This window comes from Scyliorhinus canicula, chromosome 8 (assembly GCF_902713615.1).
Source record: "Scyliorhinus canicula chromosome 8, sScyCan1.1, whole genome shotgun sequence".
NCBI classification, from domain to species: domain Eukaryota; kingdom Metazoa; phylum Chordata; class Chondrichthyes; order Carcharhiniformes; family Scyliorhinidae; genus Scyliorhinus; species Scyliorhinus canicula.
In genome coordinates, this window is record NC_052153.1 from 199,417,925 (window position 1) to 199,442,724 (window position 24,800).

The 24,800-nt window shown below is 48.2% G+C and overlaps 1 protein-coding gene across 1 annotated transcript in view; it reads right to left on the minus strand.

Moving 5' to 3' along the window:
• Positions 1 to 24,800, minus strand: part of nup155 (nucleoporin 155) — a 279,092-nt gene that overhangs the window by 17,798 nt on the left and 236,494 nt on the right. Inside the window, exons 26-29 of the mRNA XM_038803930.1 lie at positions 17,839 to 17,968; positions 16,154 to 16,267; positions 13,077 to 13,197; positions 1,570 to 1,760 (exon numbers count right to left, since the gene is read on the minus strand). Of these exons, the coding sequence (XP_038659858.1) occupies positions 1,570 to 1,760; positions 13,077 to 13,197; positions 16,154 to 16,267; positions 17,839 to 17,968 (556 nt within the window). The remainder of the gene's footprint in view (positions 1 to 1,569; positions 1,761 to 13,076; positions 13,198 to 16,153; positions 16,268 to 17,838; positions 17,969 to 24,800) is intronic.

The following is a 24,800-nucleotide window of genomic DNA, read 5'->3' on the forward strand; positions in this document are numbered from 1 at the left end:
TCCTCCCTCCCGCCCTCCTCCTCCCTCCCGCCCTCCTCCTCCCTCACGCCCTCCACCTCCCTCACGCCCTCCACCTCCCTCACGCCCTCCACCTCCCTCACGCCCTGCTCCTCCCTCACGCCCTCCACCTCCCTCACGCCCTCCACCTCCCTCCACCCGCCTCCTCCCTCACGCCCTCCACCTCCCTCACGCCCTTCTCCTCTCTCATGCCCTTCACCTCCCTTCACCATTCTCCGCCCTCACCTCCTCCTCACTCACACCTCTCCTCCTCCATCACGCCCTCCACCTCCCTCACGCCCTCCTCCTCCTTCACGTCCTCCTCCTCCCTCACGTCCTCCTCCGCCCTCACGCCCTCCTCCCTCCCGCCCTCCTCCTCCCTCCCGCCCTCCTCCTCCCTCCCGCCTCCTCCTCCCTCCTCCTCCTCCCTCACGTCCTCCTCCTCCCTCACGCCCTCCTCCTCCCTCACACCCTCCTCCTCAACCTTTCCTCCTCCTCCCTCACACCCTCCCCCACCCTCACACCCTCCTCCACCCTCACTCCTTCTCCTCACCCACAGGACTCACACCCTCCTCCTCCTCACTCACACCCTCCCCGCCACAATCCCCTCCTCCTCCTGGTTCTGTAGATTAACAATGTGAGACTGAGAGTGGAGGGGTGGGGGAGGGAGGGGTGGGGGAGGGTGGTGGGGTGGGGGAGGAAGAAGGGGGTGGAACGAGTGGTGGGGCAGAGAGGAGGGGTGGGGGAGGGAGGAGGGGTCGGGGGAGGAGGGGTCGGGGGGAGGAAGGAGGGGGCGGAACGAGCGGTGGGGGCAGAGAGGAGGGGTGGGGAGGAAGGAGGGGTGGGAGGAGGGATGGGGAGGGAGGAGGGATGGGGAGGGAGGAGGGGGGAGGCAGGAGGGGTGGGGGAAGAGGGGTGGGGGAGGAAGGAGGGGAGGGGGCAGGGAGGAGTGGGGAGGCAGGAGGGATAGGGGAGGAGGGGTTGGGGAGGGAGGAGGGGTGAGGGAGGGAGGAGGGGTGGGGGAGGGAGGAGGGGTGGGGGAGGGAAGGAGGATTGGGAGGGAGGGAAGGAGGATTGGGGGTGAGGGAAGGAGGATTGGGGGTGAGGGAAGGAGGGGTGGGGGGGAGGGAAGGAGGGGTGGGGGAGGGAAGGAGGGGTGGGGGGAGGGAAGGAGGGGTGGGGGGAGGGAAGGAGGGGTGGGGGGAGGGAAGGAGGGGTGGGGGGGAGGGGAGGGAAGAGGGAGGAGGGGGAGGGATGGGGAGGCAAGGGGGGAGGAATGAGTGGTGGGGGCAGGGAGGAGGATTGGGGGGAGGGAAGGAAGATTGGGGGGGAGGGACGGAGGGGTAGGGGGAGGGGTGGGTGGGGAGGGGAGGAGGGGTGGGGGGAGGGGTGGGTGGGGAGGGGAGGAGGGGTGGGGGGGAGGGAAGGAAGGGTGGGGGGGAGGGGTGGGGGGGAGGGAAGGAGGGGTGGGAAGAGGGAAAGAGAGGTGGGAAGAGGGAAGGCAGGTGAATGAGGGGAGAGGTTGGGGCAAGAAAAGGTGGATGGAAGGGGGTGGGAGTAGGAATCGCCCACAGAGAGCGTCTCCAATCCAGCCGAGCGTTTCAATCTGTCGTGTGACTGACATTCTTTCCGATTCAATGACGTGTACGTACCAAGTGGAAAATAACGTGGAGTCCCAGCGTAAAGTTTTCCCAGGGACACAAGCTTCATACTCAACGTCTGCATCCGATCCGTGCAATTCATCAACCTGCTGTCAGCCAATTCTGAAAAATAACAATGGATTACATCAGAAGAACAAAGAACAAATACAGCATAGGAACAGGCCCGTTGGCCCTCCAAACCTGTACCGGTCATAATACCACCCGTGGCCAAAACCCTTAGCATTTCCTTTTTTTAAAATAAAATGAAAGCACCCAATTGATTTTTTCCAATTAAGGAGCAATTTAGCGTGACCAACCCACCTAGCCTGCACATCTTTGGGTTGTGGGGGTGGAACCCACGCAGACACGGGGAGAATGTGCAAACTCCACACGGACAGTGACCCAGAGCCGGGATCAAGCCTGGGACCTCGGCGCCGTGAGGCTGCAGGGCTAACCCACTGCGCCACCGTGCTGCCCCCCCCCTCAGCACTTCCTTGTGCCGCATCCCTCTATACCCATCCTATCCATGTGTTTGTCAGGATGCCTTTTGAACTCCGTTAATGTATCTGCTTCCACAACCTCCCCTGGCACCTGCTTCAAGAAGACCACCGTTATACCGGTGCCAAAGAAGAGCCGGGCAACGTGCCTCAATGACTACCGTCCGGTGGCCCTGACGTCAGTTGTAATGAAGTGCTACGAGAGGTTGATCATGAAGCGCATCACCTCCATACTCCCAGAATGCTTTGATCCACTGCAATTCGCATACCGCCGCAACCGATCCACATCAGATGCCATTTCCCTGGCCCTACACTCATCCCTAGAGCATCTCGACAACAAGGACTCCAACATCAGACTCCTATTTATTGACTACAGCTCCGCCTTCAACACCATAATCCCAGCCAAGCTCATATCTGGTTTATGTTTAGGGATTGGTTTAGCACCGGGCCAAATCACTGGCTTTTAAAGCAGACCAAGGCAGGCCAGCAGCACGGTTCGATTCCCTGTACCAGCCTCCCCGGACAGGTGCCGGAATGTGGCGACTAGGGTCTTTTCACAGTAACTTCATTGAAGCCTACGCGTGACAATAAGCGATTTTCATTTTCATTCATTTCATTTTGTTTCATTCATGTCAAAGCTCCAATACCTAGGACTTGGCTCTTCACTCTGCAACTGGACCCTCGATTTGCTGACCCGCAGACCACAATCAGTAAGAATGAACACCAACACCTCCACAATAGTCCTCAATGTCGGGGCCCCGCAAGGCTGCGTACTTAGCCCCTTACTATACTCCGTGTACACACACGACTGCGTGGCAAAACTTGGTTGCAACTCCATCTACAGGATTGCTGACGATACACCCAGAATGGGCCGGATCTCGAATAATGACGAGTCAGAATACAGGAGGGAGATAGAGAACCTAGTGGAGTGGTGTAACGACAACAATCTCTCCCTCAATGCCAGCAAAACTAAAGAGCTGGTCATTAACTTCAGGAAGCAAAGTACTGTACACACCCCTGTCAGCATCAACGGGGCCGAGGTGGAGATGGTTAGCAGTTTCAAATTTCTGGGTGTGCACATCACCAACAATCTGTCCTGGTCCACTCACGTCGACGTTACCACCAAGAAAGCACAACATTGCCTATGCTTGCTCAGGAAACTAAGGAAATTTGACATGTCAACATACGGCATGTCATCAGAGGCAGGTTTGGCACACAGGGCTAAATAGCTGGCTTTTAAAACAGACCAAGGCAGGCCAACAGCACGGTTCAATTCCCGTACCAGCTTCCCTGAACAGGCGCCAGAATGTGGCGACAAGGGGCTTTTCACAGTAACTTCATTTGAAGCCTACTTGTGACAATAGGCGATTTTCATTTTCATTTAACTCTTACCAACTTTTACAGATGCATCATAGAAAGTATCTGGCTGCATCACAGCCTGGTATGGCAACTGCTCAGCCCAGGACCGTAAGAAACTTAAGAGAGTCGTGAACACAGCCCAGTCCATCACACAAACCTGCCTCCAATCCATTGAACAAAGAACAAAGAAAAGTACAGCACAGGAATAGGTACTTCGGCCCTCCTGCCTGTGCTCGACTAAACTACAATCTTCTTCACTTCCTGGATCTGTATCCCTCTATTCCCTAGTCATGTATGTTTCAAGATGCCCCTTAAATGTCACTATTGTCCCTCCTTCCACCACCTCCCGGATCCGGCAGCGAGTTCCAGGCGCCCACTACCCTCTGTGTAAAAAAACTTGCCTCATATATCTCCTCTAAACCTTGCCCCTCGCATCTTAAACCTATGCCCCTGTGTAATTGACCCCTCGACCCTGGGGAAAAGCCTCTGACTATCCACTCCGTCTATGCCCCTCATAATTTTGTAGACCTCTATCAGGTTGCCCCTCAACCTCCGTCGTTCCAGTGAGAACAAACCGAGTTTATTCAACCGCTCCTCATAGCTAATGCCCTCCATACCAGGCAACATCCTGGTAAATCTCTTCTGCACCCTCTCTAAAGCCTGCACATCCTTCTGGCAGTGTGGCGACCAGAATTGGATACTATACTCCAAGTGTGGCCTAACTAAGGTTCTATACAGCTGCAACATGACTTGCCAATCTCATACTCAATGCCCCGGCCAATGAAGGGAAGCATGCCGTATGCCTTCTTGACTACCTTCTCCACCTGTGTTGCCCCTTTCAGTGACCTGTGGACCTGTACACCTCAATCTCTCTGACTTTCAATACTCTTGAGGGTTCTACCATTCACTGTATATTCCCTACCTGCATTAGACCTTCCAAAATGCATTACATCACATTTGTCTGGATTAAACTCCATCTGCTATCTCTCCGCCCAATTCTCCAAACGATCTAAATCCTGCTGTATCCTCTGACAGTCCTCATCGCTATCCGCAATTCCACCAACCTTTGTGTCGTCTGCAAACTTACTAAACAGACCAGTTACATTTTCCTCCAAATCATTTATATATACTACGGACAGCAAAGGTCCAACACTGATCCCTGTGGAACACCACTAGTCACAGCATTCCAATTAGAAAAGCACCCTTCTATGACCTAGCCAGTTCTGTATCCACCTTGCCAGCTCACCCCTGATCCTGTGTGACTTCACCATTTGTACCAGTCCACCATGAGGGACCTTGTCAAAGACCTGACTGAAGTCCATATAGACACACATCCACTGCCCTACCTGCATCAATCATCTTTGTGACTGCTTCGAAAAACTCTATCGTTAGTGAGACACAACCTCCCCTTCACAAAACCATGCTGCCTCTCACTAATACGTCAATTTGCTTCCAAATGGGAGTAGATCCTGTCTTGAAGAATTCCCTCCAGTAATTTCCCTACCACTGACGTGAGGCTCACCGGCCTGTAGTTCCCTGGATTATCCTTGCTACCCTTCTTAAACAAAGGAACAACATTGGCTATTCTCCAATCCTCCGGGACATCACCTGAAGACAGCGAGGATCCAAAGGTTTCTGTCAAGGCCTCAGTAATTTCCTCTTTAGCCTCCTTCAGTATTCTGGGATAGATCCCATCAGGCCCTGGGGACTTATCTACCTTAATATTTTTCAAGATGCCCAACACCTCGTCTTTTTGGGTCTTAATGTGACCCAGGCTTTCTACACACCCTTCTCCAGACTCAACATCCACCAATTCCTTCTCTTTGGTGAATACTGATGCAAAGTATTCATTTAATACCTCGCCCATTTCCTCTGGCTCCACACATAGATTCCCTCGCCTGTCCTTCAGTGGGCCAACCCTTTCCCTGGCTACCCTCTTGCTTTTTATGTATGTGTAAAAAGCCGTGGAATTTTCCTTGACCCTATTTGCCAATGACTTTTTGTGACCTCTTTTAGCCCTCCTGACTCCTTGCTTAAGTTCCTTCCAACTTTCCTTATATTCCACACAGGCGTCGTCTGTTCCCAGCCTTCTAGCCCTGACAAATGCCTCCTTTTTCTTTTTGACGAGGCCTACAATATCTCCCTTTATCCAAGGTTCCCTGAATTTGCCATATTTATCCTCCTTCCTCACAAGATCAGAATTCCTTTCAACTGACAGTTGAAAGCCTCCCACATGTCAGATGTTGATTTAACCTCAAATATCCGCCCCCAATCTATGTTCTTCAGTTCCCGCCTAATATTGTTATTAGAACATAGAACGATACAGGGGCAGTACAGGCCCTTCGGCCCTTGATGTTGCACCGACATGGAAAAAAACTAAAGGCCATCTAACCTACACTATGCCCTTATCATCCATATGCTTATCCATTAAACTTTTAAATGCCCTCAATGTTGGCGAGTTCACTACTGTTACAGGTAGGGCATTCCACGGCCTCACCACTCTTTGCGTAAAAAACCCACCTCTGACCTCTGTCCTATATCTATTACCCCTCAATTTAAGGCTATGTCCCCTCGTGCTAGCCACCTCCATCCGCGGGAGAAGGCTCTCGCTGTCCACCCTATCTAACCCTCTGATCATTTTGTATGCCTCTATTAAGTCACCTCTTAACGCTCTTCTCTCTAACAAAAACAAGCTCAAGTCCATCAGCCTTTCCTCTTAAGATTTTCCCTCCATATCAGGCAACATCCTGGTAAATCTCCTCTGCACCCGTTCCAAAGCTTCCACGTCCTTCCTATAATGAGGCGACCAGAACTGTACGCAATACTCCAAATGCGGCCGTACTAGAGTTTTGTACAACTGCAACATGACCTCATGGCTCCGGAACTCAATCCCTCTACCAATAAAGGCCAACACACCATAGGCCTTCTTCACAGCCCTATCAACCTGGGTGGCAACTTTCAGGGATCTATGTACATGGACACCGAGATCCCTCTGCTCATCCACACTACCAAGAATTTTACCATTAACCAAATATTCCGCATTCCTGTTATTCTTTCCAAAGTGAATCACTTCACACTTCTCCACATTAAACTCCATTTGCCACCTCTCAGCCCAGCTCTGCAGCTTATCTATGTCCCTCTGTAACCTGCAACATCCTTCCGCACTGTCTACAACTCCACCGACTTTAGTGTAGTCTGCAAATTTACTCACCCATCCTTCTGCGCCCTCCTCTAGGTCATTTATAAAAATGACAAACAGCAACGGCCCCAGAACAGATCCTTGTGGTACGCCACTCGTAACTGAACTCCATTCTGAACATTTCCCATCAACTACCACTCTCTGTCTTCTTTCAACTAGCCAATTTCTGATCCACATCTCTAAATCACCCTCAATCCCCAGCCTCCATATTTTCTGCAATAGCCGACCGTGGGGAACCTTATCAAACGCTTTACTGAAATCCATATACACCACATCAACTGCTCTACCCTCGTCTACCTGTTCAGTCACCTTCTCAAAGAACTCGATAAGGTTTGTGAGGCATGACCTACCCTTCACAAAACCATGTTGACTATCCCTAATCATATTATTCCTATCTAGATGATTATAAATCGTATCTTTTATAATCCTCTCCAAGACTTTACCCACCACAGACGTTAGGCTCACAGGCCTATAGTTATCGGGGTTATCTCTACTCCCCTTCTTGAACAAAGGGACAACATTTGCTATCCTCCAGTCCTCTGGCACTATTCCTGTAGCCAATGATGACCTAGAAATCAAAGCCAAAGGCTCAGCAATCTCTTCCCTGGCTTCCCAGAGAATCCTAGGATAAATCCCATCAGGCCCCGGGGACATATCTATTTTCACCTTGTCCAGAATTGCCAACACTTCTTCCCTACGCACTTCAATGCCATCTATTCTAATAGCCTGGGTCTCAGCATTCTCCTCCACAATATTATCTTTTTCCTGAGTGAATACTGACGAAAAGTATTCATTTAGTATCTCGCTCATCTCCTCAGCCTCCACACACAACTTCCCACCACTGTCCTTGACTGGCCCTACTCTTACCCTAGTCATTCTTTTATTCCTGACATACCTATAGAAAGCTTTTGGGTTTTCCTTGATCCTACCTGCCAAAGACTTCTCATGTCCCCTCCTTGCTCGTCTTAGCTCTCTCTTTAGATCCTTCCTCGCTTCCTTGTAACTATCAAGCGCCCCAACTGAAACTTCACGCCTCATCTTCACATAGGCCTCCTTCTTCCTCTTAACAAGAGATTCCACTTCTTTGATAAACCATGGTTCCCTCGCTCGACCCCTTCCTCCCTGCCTGACTGGTACGTACTTATCAAGAACATGCAATAGCTGTTCCTTCAACAAGCTCCACATATCCAGTGTGCCCAACCCTTGCAGCCTACTTCTCCAACCTACACATCCTAAGTCATGTCTAATGGCATCATAATTGCCCTTCCCCCAGCTATAACTCTTGCCCTGCGGGGTATACTTATCCATTTCCATCACTAACGTAAAGGTCACCGAATTGTGGTCACTGTTTCCAAAGTGCTCACCTCCCTCCAGATCTAACACCTGGCCTGGTTCATTACCCAAAACCAAATCCAATGTGGCCTCGCCTCTTGTTGGCCTGTCAACATATTGTGTCAGGAAACCCTCCTGCACACATTGTACAAAGAACGACCCATCTAATGTACTCGAACTATATCTTTTCCAGTCAATATTTGGAAAGTTAAAGTCTCCCATAACAACTACCCTGTTACTTTCGCTCTTTTCCAGAATCATCTTCGCCATCCTTTCCTCTACATCCCTGGAACTATTAGGTGGCCTCTCCTTTCCTGTTTCTAACCTCAGCCCATACTACCTCGGAAGAAGAGTCCCCATCTAGCATCCTTTCCGCCACCGTAATACTGTCCTTGACTAGCAGCGCCACACCTCCCCCTCTTTTGCCCTCTTCTCTGAGCTTACTAAAACACCTAAACCCCGGAACCTGCAACAACCATTCCTGTCCCTGCTCTATCCATGTCTCTGAAATGGCCACAACATCGAAGTCCCAGGTACCAACCCATGCTGCCAGTTCCCCTACCTTATTTCGTATACTCCTGGCATTGAAGTAGACACACTTCAATCCACCTACCTGAACACTGGCACCCTCCCGCGAAGTCAAATCTGTGCTCCTGACCTCTATACTCTCAATCTCCCGTACCCCAAAACTACAATCCAGGTTCCCATGCCCCTGCTGAATTAGTTTAAACCCCCCAAAGAGCACTAACAAATCTCCCCCCCAGGATATTGGTGCCCCTCAGGTTCAGATGTAGACCATCCTGTCTATAGAGGTCCCACCTTCCCCAGAAAGAGCCCCAGTTATCCAGAAATCTGAAGCCCTCCCGCCTGCACCATCCCTGTAGCCACGTGTTATAATTAGCCTTCCCCCAATTTAGCACATTCACTCTAGGACCACTCTTATCCTTGTCAACCAGCACTTTAAAACTTACTGAATTGTGGTCACTGTTGCCCAAATGCTCCCTTACTGAAACTTCTACCACCTGGCCGGGCTCATTCCCCAATACCAGGTCCAGTACAGCCCCTTCCCTAGTTGGACTGTCTACATATTGTTTTAAGAAGCCCTCCTGGATGCTCCTTAAAAACTCTACATTGTCTAAGCCCATGGCACTAAGTGAGTCCCAGTCAATTTTCCATCTGCAACTCCCGCTGCCGGGGGAAAGCGGGCAGCATAATCAAAGACCCCTCCCACCTGGCTTACTCACTTTTCCAACTTCTTCCATCGGGCAGGAGATACAGAAGTCTGAGAAAACGCACAAACAGACTCAAAAACAGCTTCTTTCCCAGTGTCACCAGACTCCTAAATGACCCTCTTATGGACTAACCTCATTAACACTACACCCCTGTATGCTTCACCCAATGCCGGTGTTATGTAGTTACATTGTGTACCTTGTGTTGCCCTATTATGTATTTTCTTTTATTTCCTTTTATTTTTCATGTACTTAATGATCTGTTGAGCTGTTCGCAGAAAAATACTTTTCACTGTACCTCGGTACACGTGACAATCAACAATAACCAAATCCAAAATCCAACGTATTTCAGGCACTCACCACCCTCTGTGTAAAAAGACCTGCCTTTCACATCTCCTCTAAACTGTGCCCCACGGACCTTAAACCTATTCCCCCTGGTGACTAACTCCTCCACCCTGGGAAAGAGTGCCTGCCCATCCACTCTATCCATGCCCCTCATAGTCTTATAGACCTCTATTAGGTCGCCCCTCAACCTCCGTCTTTCTAATGAAAACAGTCTGAGTCTATTCAGCCTCTCCTCATAGCTAACACCCTCCAGACCAGGCAACATCCTGGTAAACCTCCTCTACACCCTCTCCAAAGCCTCCACATCCTTCTGGTAGTGTGACGACCAGAATTGTGCACAATGTTCCAAGTGCGGCCTTACCAAGGTTCTATACAACTGTAGCATGACTTGCCAGTTTTTATAGTCAATGCCCCGTCCAATGAAGGCAAGCATTCCATATGCTTTCCTGACTATCTTGTCCACTTTGTTGCCACTTTCAAGGATCTGTGGACCTGCACGCCCAGATCTCTCTGACTTTCAATATACCTCAGAGTTTTGCCATTTACGGTATATTTCCTCTCTATGTTAGACCTACATAAATGCATTACCTCACATTTGCCCAGATTAAGCTACATTTGCCATTTCTCTGCCCAAGTCTCCAACCTATCTATGTCCTGCATTATACTTAGAGTATAGTGTTCAACTCGGGTTGCCACTCTACCAGAACAGGGCATTCCACACCCTTACTACTCTCTGAGTAAAGATCCTACCTCTGACATCTGTCCTATATCTATCTCCCCTCAATTTAAAGCTATGTCCCCTCGTGCTGGACATCACCATCCAAGGAAAAAGGCTCTCAATGTCCACCCTATCTAATCCTCTGATCATCTTGTATGCCTCAATTAAGTCACCTCTGAACCTTCATCTCTCTGACGAAAACAGCCTCAAGTCCTTCAGCCTTTCCTCGTAAGATCTTCCCTCCATACCAGGCAACATTCTTGTAAATCTCCCCTGTACCCTTTCCAATGCTTCCACATCCTTCCTATAATGCGGCGACCAGAACTGCACGTAATACTCCAAATGCGGCCGCACCAGAGTTTTGTACAACTGCAACATGGCCTCATGGCTCCGAACCTCAATTCCTCTACCAATAAAAGCTAACACACCATACGCCTTCTTAACAGCCCTCTCAACCTGGGTGGCAACTTTCAGGGATCAATGTACATAGACACCGAGATCTCTCTGCTCATCCACACGATCAAGAATCTTACCATTAGCCCAGTACTCTGTCTTCCTGTTATTCTTTCTAAAATGAATCACCTCACACTTTTCTGCATTAAACTCCATTTGCCACCTGTCAGCCCAGCTCTGCAGCTTATCTACGTCCCTCTGTAACTTGTAACATCCTTCTGCACTGTCCACAACTCCACCGACTTCAGTGTCATCTGCAAATTTACTCATCCATCATTCTACGCCCTCCTCCAGGTCATTTATAAAAATGACAAACAGCAGGGGCCCCAGAACAGATCCTTGTGGTACACCACTAGTAACTGGACACCAGTCAGAACATTTCCCATCAACCACCACCCTTTGTCTTCTATTAGCTAGCCAATTTCTGATCCAAACTGCTAAATCACCCTGAATCCCATGCCTCTGTATTTTCTGCAATAGCCTACCGTGGGGAACCTTATCAAACGCTTTACTGAAATCCATATACACCACATCAACTGCTTTGCCCTCATTCACCTGTTTGGTCACCTTCTCGAAGAACTCAATAAGGATGTGGAGGCTTTAGAAAAGGTGCAAAAGAGAGTTACCAGGATGTTGCCTGGTATCTAGGGCATTAACTATGAGTAGAGGTTGAATAAACTTGGTTTGTTCTCACTGGAACGACGGAGGTTGAGGGGCGACCTGATTAAGGTCTACAAAATTATGAGGGGCACAGACAGAGTGGATAGTCAGAGGCTTTTTCCCAGGGTAGAGGGGTCAATTACTAGGGGGCACAGGTTTAAGGTACGAGGGGCAAGGTTTAGAGGAGATGCACGAAGCAAGCTTTTTTACAGAGGGTAGTGGGTGCCTGGAACTCGCTGCCGGAGGAGGTGGTGGAAGCAGGGATGATAGTGACATTTAAGGGGCATCTTGACAAATACATGAATAGGATGGGAATAGAGGGATACGGACCCCGGAAGTGTAGAAGATTTTAGTTTAGACGGGCAGCATGGTCGGCGCAGGCTTGGAGGGCCGAAGGGCCTGTTCCTGTGCTGTACTTTTCTTTGTATCCTCTGACAATCCTCAACACTATCTGCCAATCCACCAACGTTGGTGTCAACCACGAACTTACTCATCAGACCAGCTACATTTTCCTTCAAATCGTTTATGTACACTACAAACAGCAGAGGCCCCAGCATCGATCCCTGTGGAACGCCACTAGTCACAACCTTCCATTTAGAAAAACACACTTGTACTGCTACCCTTTGCCTTCTGTGACCGAGCCAGTTCTATATCCATCTTACCACCTCACCTCTGATCCCGTGTGACTTCATCTTTTGTACCAGTCTGCCATGAGGCACCTTGTCAAAGGCCTTACTGAAGTCCATGTAAACAACATCCACCGTTCTCCCATCATCAATCATCGTTTCACCCCTTCACAAAACCATGCTATCGCTTAGGTGTCCATTTGTTTCCAAATGGATATAAACCTGGATATAATTCTCTCCAGTGTTATGGGCCAGGGTTTATAGAACCCCAAAGTGTATCATGGGAGTTCACCCGACCCACAATTTTTAATAGATTGTGGTATGGGGAGCACACGGCCCACTCTACAGGATGGTACAGCAGAAATGGAAATGTATTTTTTAAAGCAAAACAATGTTTATTCTATGAATTCAAGTTAACCTTTTTAAAACAGAGTGAACATCTTAGCAACCATTAATTCAAATACAACCTCCAAAGACTACAACACTAAGTGATCTTTAAGCTTGCCTTTTAACATCGATAAGACTTAAACAAAACCTTTAAATAGAATCACATCAGGTTAAAGTCCCTACTGAGAGCAAGTATTAGTTTTAAATAACCAAAGGATCAATTTAGAGTTTTTAGATTACAGAGAGAGAGAGAGAGAGAGAGACTAATACCCCTTCTGGCTTTGACTGCAGCTATCCAGCTCTGAAAACGAAACTAAAACACATCCTGCAGCAAACAGCCTAAAACAAAAGTAAAAAGCTGACAGACAGCCCAGCTCCACCCACACTCTGACATCACTGATAAATACCCATTTCTTAAAGGTACATTTCTTAAACACTCATTTCTTAAAGGTACTCTCGCATGACACCAATAATTTACCTGCTACAGAGGTGAGGCTCACTGGCCTATAGTTTCCTGGATTATCCTTGCTACCTTCCTTAAACTGCGGTACATTAGTTATTCTCCAGTCCTCTGAGATCTCAACAAAGAGAAAAACACAGAAGGAAGATGATTTAACTTCCACACATCACTCACCTTTCTCAATGATTTCTTGCCAAAGGGTTTGCACAAGGATGGTATCGGAGTGACCTGCACAGTGGATTATAGCCAGCTTACACTCGGAGAGACGGAAATGGTCAGCAAACTCCCCGTACAACTGGAAATACAGAAGAGAATCTCAGACTTGTACTAACATTCAGCATTGTTCTGAATGGGCAATTACATGGCAGATGTGGTGTGTAGGGTTCCACAGGGATCAATACTGAGGCCCCAGCTATTCACAACATATATCAATGACTTGGATGAGGGAACCAAATGTAATATTTCCAAGTTTACTGACGACACAATATTTGGTGGAAACGTGAGTGGATAGGAGGATGTTAACAGGCTTCAAAGTGATTTAGACAAGTTGAGTGAGTGGGCAAATACATAGTAAATGGAGTAGACTGATAGAATCCCGACAGTGCAGATACTGGCCATTCGGCCCATCGAGTCTGCACCGTCCTCTGAAAGAGAACTTCACCCAAGCTCACTCCCCCATCCTATCCCATTAACCCCTTGATCTAACCTATACATCTTTTTGGATACTAAGGGGCAATTGATCATGGCCAATCCACCTAACCTGTATAATTTTGGACTGTGGGAGGAAACCGGAGCACCCGGATGAAACCCACGCAGACACTGGGAGAAAGTGCAAACACCACACAGACAGTGACTCAAGGTCAGAATTGAACCCGGTTCTGGTGCTGTGAGGGACGGCCACCATGCTGTATAACATGGATAAATGTGAAGTCATCCACTTTGGAAGGTGAAACAGAAATGCAGGATATTTAATTGGTGATAGACTGGGAAATGTTGATGTAACAAAGGGACCTTGGGTCCCTGGACACCAGTCACTGAAAGCAAGCAGGTGTAGAAAGCAGCTAAAATGGGAAATGGCATGTTAACCTTCATTGCCAGAGGACTTGACTACAGGAGCAAAGATGTTTTATTGTTGCTGTACAGGGCCTTGGTGAGACCACACCTGGAGTAGTGTGTGCAGTTTTGATTTCCTTATCAGAGAAAGGATAATAACATAGAAAATACGAGCACGAGGAGTCCATTCGTCATTCACTTTGATCATGGCTGATCACCCAACTCAGTAGCCTCATCCTGCCTTCCCTCCCTATTCTTTGAACCAAGTGCGATATCAAACTCCTTCTTGAAAAGGTACAAAGTTTTGGCCTCAACTACTTCCCGTGGTAACGAATTCCACAGGCCGACTGCTCTCTGGGTGATAGAACAAAGGACAATGAAAATTACAGCCCAGGAACAGGCCCTTCGGCCCTCCCAGCCTGCGCCGATCCAGATCCTTTATCTAAACCTGTCGCCTATTTTCTAAGGATTTACTTCCCTCTGTTCCCGCCCATTCATATATCTGTCCAGATACATCTTAAATGATGCTATCGCACCCGCCTCTACCACCTCTGCCGGCAATGCGTTCCAGGCACCCACCACACTCTGCGTAAAGAACTTTCCACGCATATCTCCCTTAAACTTTTCCCCTCTCACCTTGAACTCGTGACCCCTAGTAATTGAGTCCCCCACTCTGGGAAAAACTTGTTGCTATCCACCCTGTCTATACCTCTCATGATTTTGTAGACCTCAATCAGGTCTCCCCTCAACCTCCGTCTTTCTAATGAAAATAATCCAAATCTACTCAACCTTTCTTCATAGCTAGCACCCTCTATACCAGGCAACATCCTGGTTAACCTCCTCTGCACCTTCTCCAAAGCATCCATATCCTTTCGGTAATGTGGCGACCAGAACTGTATGCAGTATTCCAAATGTGGCCGAACCAAAGTCTTATACAACTGTAACCATTAATTCAAATACAACCCCCAAAGACTACAACACTAAGTAATCCTTTAAGCTTTCCTTTTAACATCCATAAGACTTAAACAAAACCTTTAAACAGAATCACATCAGGTTAAGGTCACTACTGAGAGCAGGTATTAGTTTTAAATCACCAAAGGGGCTGGTTTAGCTCACTGGGCTAAATCGCTGGCTTTTAAAGCAGACCAAGCAGGCCAGCAGCACGGTTCGATTCCCATACCAGTCTCCCCGGACAGGCGCCGGAATGTGGCGACTAGGGGCTTTTCACAGTAACTTCATTGAAGCCTACTCGTGACAATAAGCGATTTTCATTTCATGTCCCTCTCCTCGGTTAATACCAATGCAATACTCGTTAAGGATCTCACCCATTTTCTCTGACTCCACGTACAACTTTCCTCCTTTGTCCTTGAGTGGGCCAATCCTTTCTCTAGTTACCCTCTTGCTCCTTATATATGAATAAAAAGGTTTGGATTTTCCTTAACCCTGTTGCTAAAGATATTTCATGACCCCTTGTAGCCCTCTTGAGAATCCCAAGGCATTTTATGCATATATTAGGAGCAAGAGGGTAGCAGGAGACAGAGTAGGCCCACTCAAGGGCAATGGAGGGAAGTTATGCGTTGAACCACAGGAAGGGGGTGAAATCCTTAATGACTACTTTGTATCGCTATTCACCAGAGAGAATGACATGACGGATGTTGAGGTCAGAGATAGGTGTGTGAACGCTCTAGCGAACGTCAATATATCAAAGGAGGAAGTGTTGAGTATCTAAAGTGCATTAAGGTAGACAAGTCCCCGGGGCCGGATGGGATCTATCCCAGGTTACTGCGGGAGGCAGGGGGGAAATAGCTGGGGCCTTAACAGATATCTTCACATCCTCTTTGATCACAGGCGAGGTTCCAGAGGATTGGAGAACAGCCAATGTTATTCCCTTGTTTAAGAAAGGAAGCTAGGATAATCCAACAAATTATAGACCGGTGAGCCTGACATCAGAGGTGGGGAAACTTTTGGAAAAGATACTGAGGGACACTGTGCCGCCCGAGGCAAACACTTCTTTGATATACAGGGAACACAGTGATCTTGCTGCTTAAAAACTCAATTCATCAGGCATATAATTTGCAGCCAAAGGGTAGCCACTGAACTGGACACATATCCTGAATCTTGCAGAATATTTGTGTGTCAGCTGAGCTGTGGTTGTAGCACTTATCAGAGTGTCCTTATCTGCCAGAAGTTGTTCTTACCTTGGTGATATCCATGAGCTCCGTGTCGAGTTGGGAAATAGCTTCCTGCACAGACGGATGCTGCGAGTAATTGCGTGCCAACGTGTCCTGGATTTGGAGCTGTATCCTGGCCACCTGTCAAGGTTGAAGGGCAGAGGGAAAGCAGTACACAATATGGTTAAAATACAGCAAAGTTATTCAAAAATCTGGAAATACTCCGCCGGTCTAGTGTCATCGGTGGAGAGAGAAATAGAGTTAACATGTGGAGTCGGTAACATTTAATCAGAACCAGAAGTTAGAAAAGGAAGAGTTTTCACGCAGGGTCAGAAGCAGGGAAAGAGGGAGTGGTTCAAATGCTAAACTGGCCCAGAAGTGTCCAAAAGGTGGGGTGGGGTTACAGGGACAAGGAGCTCTTAGAGAGGGGTTAGAGGACAAGGTGCTCTTTCAGGGGGGTTGGGGGACAAGGTGCTCTATCAGGGGGGGTTACAGGACTTGGCAGATCCGTGACGCTTCCAGCGTTCTGGTCGACTACATCGGCAGCAAGTGTAACCAATGGCAGCCCCTCGCAGACCATGTGGGTCAGTTGGAGCAGCAATTGGATGCACCAGGGAGCATTCAGGTGGTGGAAAGCGTCATCGATAGGAGTAATAGAGACGTGGTCACACCCAAGGTGCAGGCAGACAGATGGGTGACAGCTAGAAATGGCAGGCAGCGCAGGAATCCCCTGTGGTTGTCCCCATCTCCAACAGGTATACCATTTGGGATACTGTCGGGGGGAATAGCCTATCAGGGGTGAACAGCAGCAGCCAGAGCAGTGACACCGCAACTAGCTCTGTTGCTCAGCAGGGGAGGGCAAAGTGCAGGAGAGCGATAGCTATAGGGGACTCTATAGTAAGGGGCACAGATAGGTGCTTTTGTAGATGTGAAAGGGATTCCAGGGTGGTATGTTGCCTCCCTGGTGCCAGGGTCAAGGATGTCTCTGAACGAACACAGGACACCCTGAAGGGTGAGGGTAAACAGCCAGAGGTTGTAATACACAGAGGAACTAACGACATAGGCAGGAAGAGTGATGAGGTCTTGCAGAAGGAGTTCAGAGAGTTAGGCAGTCAGCTAAAAAGCAGGACCTCGAGGGTTGTAATCTCAGGATTACTCCCTGTGCCACGTGCCAGTGAGGCTAGAAATAGGAGGATAGCGCAGCTAAAGATATGGCAAAACCAGTGGTGTAGGAGGGAGGGTTTCAGATTTCTGGACCATTGGGATTTCTTCCAGTGCAGGTAGAACCTGTACAAGGACGGGTTGCATCTAAACTGGAGGGGCACTGATATCCCGGCTGGGAGGTTTGCTAGAGTCATTCGGGAGGATTTAAAGTAGTATGGCAGAGGGGTGGGAACCAGAACGTGAGCTTAGATGGGGAAATAGAGAAACAAATTAAGAGAACAACATCACCCTCAGGCAGAGCAAAAAGGTGACAAGTGTGAGTAAGGTCACCTGGACTCGAAACATTAGCTCTTTCAAGGATCCCTTTGAATGTCTGCCACTGCATCTCCATTGACCTATCCCTTAGCATAATTTGCCACTTCACTTTAGTTAGCTCTGCTTTCATTTACTCCTTATTTAAGTTTAAAATACTAGTCTTGGACCTACTCTTCTCTCCTTCAATGTGAAATTCAAACATATTACGATCTCTCTGGTACAGAGTCTCTCACCTCCATTTTCTCCTCGAGTTCATGTAGAAATTCACCGTCAGCAGCCTGCGATGATGTTGCTGTGGAGCTCTTTGCACTGAGGATAGCTCGAGAAATGTACTCGATCCTTTGCTGCAGTGAGATCTCGGTGCTTTTACATGAAGAAAAAAAATCAGGATACCAAAATAAAACATTAAAGACAGCGCAGTGAATAAACAGCGAGTCTGCACAGTTTCAGTTACAGGGTCATCATTATCCTGCAGTAAGCTCTGCAGAAGGATCACATGGACTCGAAATGTTAACTCCATTTGCTGCCAGATTTGCTGGGTTTTCCCAGCATTCTCTGTTTCAGCACTGCCTCAACAATGGCATCGAGATGACAATTTACCAACAGATTTCCTTTAGTTTCGGGGTATGAGAAATCTCATCTTCAAGAAAGGAGACAAAGCAGATTGAGGGAAATACTAGGGGCAGCATGGTGGCAGAAGCGGATAGCACTGTGGCTTCACAGCGCCAGGGTCCCAGGTTCGATTCCCCGCTGGGTCTGTGTGGAGTCTACACGTTCTCCCCATGTCTGCGTGGGTTTCCTCCGGGTGCGTCCGGTTCCTCCCGCAGTCCAAAAACGTGCGGGTTAGGTGGATTGGCCATGCGAAATTGCCCTGTGCCCAAAAAGGTTAGGAGGGGTTATTGGGTGACGGGATAGGGTGGAAGGGAGGGCTTAAGTGGGTCGGTGTGGACTCGATGGGCCGAATGGCCTTCTTCTGCACTGTATGTTTTATGTTCTACTGAGGAATCGCCCTACTCTCCATCGCTGAGAATTCTGAAGGAGAGAATCTATCTCCACTTGGAAAGGCAAGGTAGATCAGGAATAGTCAGCATAGCTTTGTCAGAGGGAGGTCATGCCTAACAAATATGATTGAATTTTAAGAGCATGTGACCAGGTGTGTAGATGAGGGTAGTGCCGTTGATGTAGTTTACCTAGATTTCAGCAAAGCCTTTGACAAGGTCCCACATGGGAGACTTATAAAAATGGCAAATGCACATGGGATACAGGGGAACTTGATAAGGTGGATTCATAATTGGCTTAGCTGTAGGAGGCAGAGGGTGATGACAGAAGGCTGCTTTAGTTACTGGAAGCCAGTGTCCAGTAGCGTATTACAGGGATCTGTGCTGGGCCCCTTATTGTTTGTCATTTATATTAAACTAGTATGGCAGGGGGGTGGGTACTGGAGCAATAGGTCAGAAGGTGAAAGCATTGAGGGAGGAGGAGGGAATAGGGCCAGTATGGCTCTGAGGCAGAGCAGACAGGGAGATGTTGCTAAAAACAGCGGGTCTGGTGGCCTTTTGTTTTAATGTAAAAGTATAACAGGTAAGGCAGATGAACTTAGAGCTTGGATTAGTACTTGGAGCTATGGTGTTGTTGCCATTACAGAGACCTGGTTGAGGGAGGGATACGATTGGCAGCTAAACGTTCCAGGATTTAGATGTTTCAGGCGGGATAGAGGAGGATGTAAAAAGGTTGGAGGAGTTGCGTGACAGGTTAGAACAAAGAACAAAGAAAATTACAGCACAGGCTGGTTAGGGAGAATATCACAGCTGTAATGTAAAAGGACACCTCAGAGGGCAGCGAGGCTATATGGGTAGAGATCAGGAATAAGAAGGGAGCAGTCACAATGTTGGGGGTTTACTACAGGCCTCCCAACAGCCAGCGGGAGATAGAGGCGCAGATAGGTAGACAGATTTTGCAAAGGAGTAAAAGCAACAGGGTTATTGTGATGGGAAACTTCAACGTCCCCAATATTGACTCGGACTCACTTAGTGCTAGTGGCTTAAACGGGGCAGAGTTTGTAAGGAGCATCCAGGAGGGCTTCTTAAAACAATATGTGGATAGCCCAACAAGGGAAGGGGCTGTACTGGACCTGGTATTGGGGAATGAGCCCGGCCAGGTGGTAGAAGTTTCAGTAAGGGAGCATTTAGGCAACAGTGACCACAATTCAGTAAGTTTTAAAGTGCTGGTGGACAGGATAAGAGTGGTCCTAGGGTGAATGTGCTAAATTGGGGGAAGGCTAATTATAACAATATTAGTCAGGAACTGAAGAACCTAGATTGGGGGCGGATGTTTGAGGGTAAATCAACATCTGACATGTGGGAGGCTTTCAAATGTCAGTTGAAAGGAATTCTGATCTTGTGAGGAAGGAGGATAAATTCAGGGAACCTTGGATAACGGGAGATATTGTAGGCCTCGTCAAAAAGAAAAAGGAGGCATTTGTCAGGGCTAGAAGGCTGGGAACAGACGACGCCTGTGTGGAATATAAGGAAAGTAGGAAGGAACTTAAGCAAGGAGTCAGGAGGGCTAAAAGAGGTCACAAAAAGTCATTGGCAAATAGGGTCAAGGAAAATTCCAAGGCTTTTTACACGTACATAAAAAGCAAGAGGGTAGCCAGGGAAGGGGTTGGCCCACTGAAGGACAGGCGAGGGAATCTATGTGTGGAGCCAGAGGAAATGGGCGAGGTACTAAATGAATACTTTGCATCAGTGTTCACCAAAGAAAAGGAATTGGTGGATGTTGAGTCTGGAGAAGGGTGTGTAGATAGCCTGGGTCACATTGAGCTGCAAAAAGGCAAGGTGTTGGGCATCTTCAAAAATATTAAGATAGATAAGTCCCATCAGGGCCTGATGGGACCTATCCCAGAATACTGATGGAGGCTAGAGAGGAAATTGCTGAGGCCTTGACAGAAATCTATGGATCCTCACTGTCCTCAGGTGATGTCCCGGAGGACTGGAGAATAGCCAATGTTGTTCCTTTGTTTAAGAAGGGTAGCAAGGATAATCCAGGGAACTACAGGCCGGTGAGCCTTACGTCAGTGGTAGGGAAATTACTGGAGAGAATTCTTCGAGACAGGATCTACTCCCATTTGGAAGCAAGTGATTGTGTTAATGAGAGGCAGCACGGTTTTGTGAAGGGGAGGTCATGTCTCACTAACTTGATAGTTTTTCGTGGTCGTCCTCCGGGACATTATTTCTTCTGGCTCCACACAGATTCCCTCCCCTGTCCTTCAGTGGGCCAACCCTCTCCCTGGCTACCCTCTTGCTTTTTATGTACGTGTAAAAAGCCGTGGGATTTTCCTTAAACCTATTTGCCAATGACTTTTCGTGACCCCTTCTAGCTCTCCTGACTCCTTGCTTAAGTTCCTTCCTTAATGATCTGTTGAGCTGCTTGCAGAAAAATACTTTTCACTGTACCTCGGTACACGTGACAATAAACAAATCCAATCCAATCCAATCCAATCCTACTTTCCTTAGATTCCACACAGGCTTCGTCTGTTCCCAGCTTTCTAGCCCTGACAAATGCCTCCTTTTTCTTTTTGACAAGGCCTACAATATCTCCCGTTATCCAAGGTTCCCGAAATTTGCCGTATTTATCCTTCTTCCGCACAGGAACATGCCGGTCCTGAAGTCCTTTCAACTGACATTTGAAAGCCTCCCACATGTCAGATGTTGATTTACCCTCAAACATCCGCCCCCAATCTAGGTTCTTCAGTTCCTGCCTAATATTGTTATAATTAGCCTTCCCCCAATTTAGCACATTCACCCTAGGACCACTCTTATCCTTTTCCACCAGCACTTTAAAACTTACTGAATTGTGGTCATTGTTCCCAAAATGCTCCCCTACTGAAACTTCTGCCGCCTGGCCGGGCTCATTCCCCAATACCAGGTCCAGCACAGCCCCTTCCTTAGTTGGACTGTCTACATATTGTTTTAAGAGGCCCTCCTGGATGCTCCTTACAAACTCTGCCCCGTCCAAGCCCCGAGCGCTAAATGAGGCCCAGTCAATATTGGGGAAGTTAAAGTCTCCCATCACAATAACCCTGTTGCTTTTACTCCTTTGCAAAATCTGTCTACCGATCTGCTCCTCTATCTCCCGCTGGCTGTTGGGAGGCCTGTAGTAAACCCCCAACATTGTGACTGCACCCTTCTTATTCCTGATCTCAACCCATATAGCCTCGCTGCCCTCTGAGGTGTCCTCCTGTAGTACAGCTGTGATATTCTCCCTAACCAGTAGCGCAACTCCACCACCCCTTTTACATCCTCCTCTATCCCGCCTGAAACATCTAAATCCTGGAGCATTTAGCTGCCAATCCTGTCCTTCCCTCAACCAGGTCTCTGTAATGGCAACAACATCATAGTTCCAAGTGCTAATCCAAGCTCTAAGTTCATCTGCCTTACCTGTTATACTTCTTGCATTAAAACATATGCACTTCAGGCCACCAGTCCCGCTGTTTTTAGCAACATCTCCCTGTCTGCTCTGCCTCAGAGCCATACTGGCCCTATTCCCTAGTTCTCCCTCAATGTTTTCACCTTCTGACCGATTGCTCCGGTGCCCACCCCCCCCGCCATACTAGTTTAAACCCTCCCGTGTGACACTAGCAAACCTCAAGAAATGCAACATGAATGTCAATGCCTGGGAGACCCTTGCTCGGGAGTGACCGACTTGGAGGAACTTCCTAATTGAAGGGACACAATTTTTCCAGGACACCCGGCAGCAAGAGGAGGCCTGGAAAAGGAGCCGGAGAAAGGAATACCAGCGATCCCGAGTCCAAGGGCCAATCCCACCTCCTGGAAACACCTGTCAAGGGTGTGGTCGTAGATGCAGCTCGAGGATCGGACTCATCAGCCACGGAAGGACTCACAGAGCCCATGACCAGTTTTTTAGTCGGACAATTGTACTCGTCAGCGAGTGATCACCGCAGACAGGGCTTTGGTGGGACTGCTGGAGTATTGGGTACAGTTTTGGTTTCCTTACTTAAGAAAGGAAACTATTTCCGTAGAGGGAGTGCACTGACATTCCACCAAACTGATTCCTGGGATTGCAGGACTACATAGAACAGCACAGGCCCTTGGGCCCACAATGTTGTGCCAACCACATCCTAATCTTAGATCAACCTAACCTACACCCCCTTCAATTTGCTGCTGTCCATGTGCCTGTCTTAGAGTCGCTTAAATGTCCCTAATGACTCTGATTCCACCACTACTGCTGGCAATGCATTCCACACACCCACCACTCTCTGTGTAAAGAACCGAACTCTGACATCTCCCCTATACAAATCTCAAAGGCGCAATAAAGAGGGCTAAAAGGGTCATGAAATATCTTTGGCTAACAGGGTTAAGGAAAATCCCAAAGCCTTTTATTCGTATATAAGGAGCAAGAGGGTAACTAGAGAAAGGATTGGCCCACTCAAAGACAAAAGAGGGAATTTATGCGTGGAGTCAGAGGAAATGGGTGAGATTCTTAATGAGTACTTTGCATCGGTATTCATCAAGGAGAGGGACAAGACTGATGTTGAGGCTGGGGATGGATGTTTAAATACTCTCGGTCAAGTCGGCATAAGGAAGGGGGAACTTTTGGGTATTCTTAAAGTCATTAACGTGGACAGGTCCCCAGGTCCAGATGGGATCTATCCCGGGTTACTGAGGGAAGCAAGGGACAAAATAGCTGGGGCCTTAACAGATACCTTTGCTGCATCCTTGAACACGGGTGAGGTCCCGGAGGACTGGAGAATTGCTAATGTTGTCCCTTTGTTTAAGAAGGGTAGCAGGGATAATCCAGGGAATTATAGACCTGTGAGCTTGACGTCAGTGGTAGGCAAACTGTTGGAGAAGATACTGAGGGATAGGATCTATTCACATTTGGAAGAAAATAGACTTATCAGTGATAGACAGCATGGCTTTGTGCAGGGAAGGTCATGTCTTACAAACCTAGAACATAGAACATTACAGCGCAGTACGGGCCCTTCGGCCCTCGATGTTGCGCCGACCTGTGAAACCATCTGAAGCCTATCTGACCTACACTATTCCATTTTCATCCATTTAGGGGAAGCACGGTAGCATTGCGGAGAGCACAATCGCTTCACAGCTCCAGGGTTCCAGGTTCGATTCCGGCTTGGGTCACTGTCTGTGCGGAGTCTGCACATCCTTCCCGTGTGTGCATGGGTTTCCTCCGGGTGCTCCGGTTTCCTCCCACAGTCCAAAGATGTGCAGGTTAGGTGGATTGGCCATGCTAAATTGCCCTTAGTGTCCAAAATTGCCCTTAGTGTTGGGTGGGGTTACTGGGTTATGGGGATAGGGTGGAGGTGTTAACCTTGGGTGGGGTGCTCTTTCCAGGAGCCGGTGCAGACTCGATGGGCCGAATGGCCTCCTTCTGCTCTGTAAATTCTATGAAATATGTCTATCCAGTGACCACTTAAATGCCCTTAAAGTTGGCGAGTCTACTACTGTTGCAGGCAGGGCGTTCCACACCCCTACTACTCTCTGAGTAAAGAAACTGCCTCTGACATCTGTCCTATATCTACCACCCCTCAATTTAAAGCTATGTCCCCTCGTGTTGGTCATCACCATCCGAGGAAAAAGACTCTCACTGTCCACCCTATCTAACCCTCTGACTATCTTATATGTCTCTATTAAGTCACCTCTCAGCCTTCTCCTCTCTAACGAAAACAACCTCAAGTCCCTGAGCCTTTCCCTAAGTCCCTAAGGGGCTTTTCACAGTAACTTCATTGAAGCCTACTCGTCACAATAAGCGATTTTCATTTCATTTTCGTAAGACCTTCCCTCCAATAGAATTCCTAATAGAATTCTTTGAGGAAGTGACAAAGTTAATTGATGAGGGAAAGGCTGTTGATGTAATATACATGGACTTCAGTAAGGCATTTGATAAAGTTTCCCATGGCAGGTTGATGGAAATAGTGAAGTCATATGGGTTCAGGGTGTACTAGCTAGATGGATAAAGAACTGGCTGGGCAACAGGAGTCAGAGAGTAGTGGTGGAAGGGAGTGCCTCAAAATGGAGAAAGGTGACTAGTGGTGTTCCACAGGGATTCCTGCTCGGACCACTGTTGTTTGTGATATACATAAATGATCTTGAGGAAGGTATAGGTGGTCTGATTAGCAAGTTTGCAGATGGTACTAAGATTGGTGGAGTTGCAG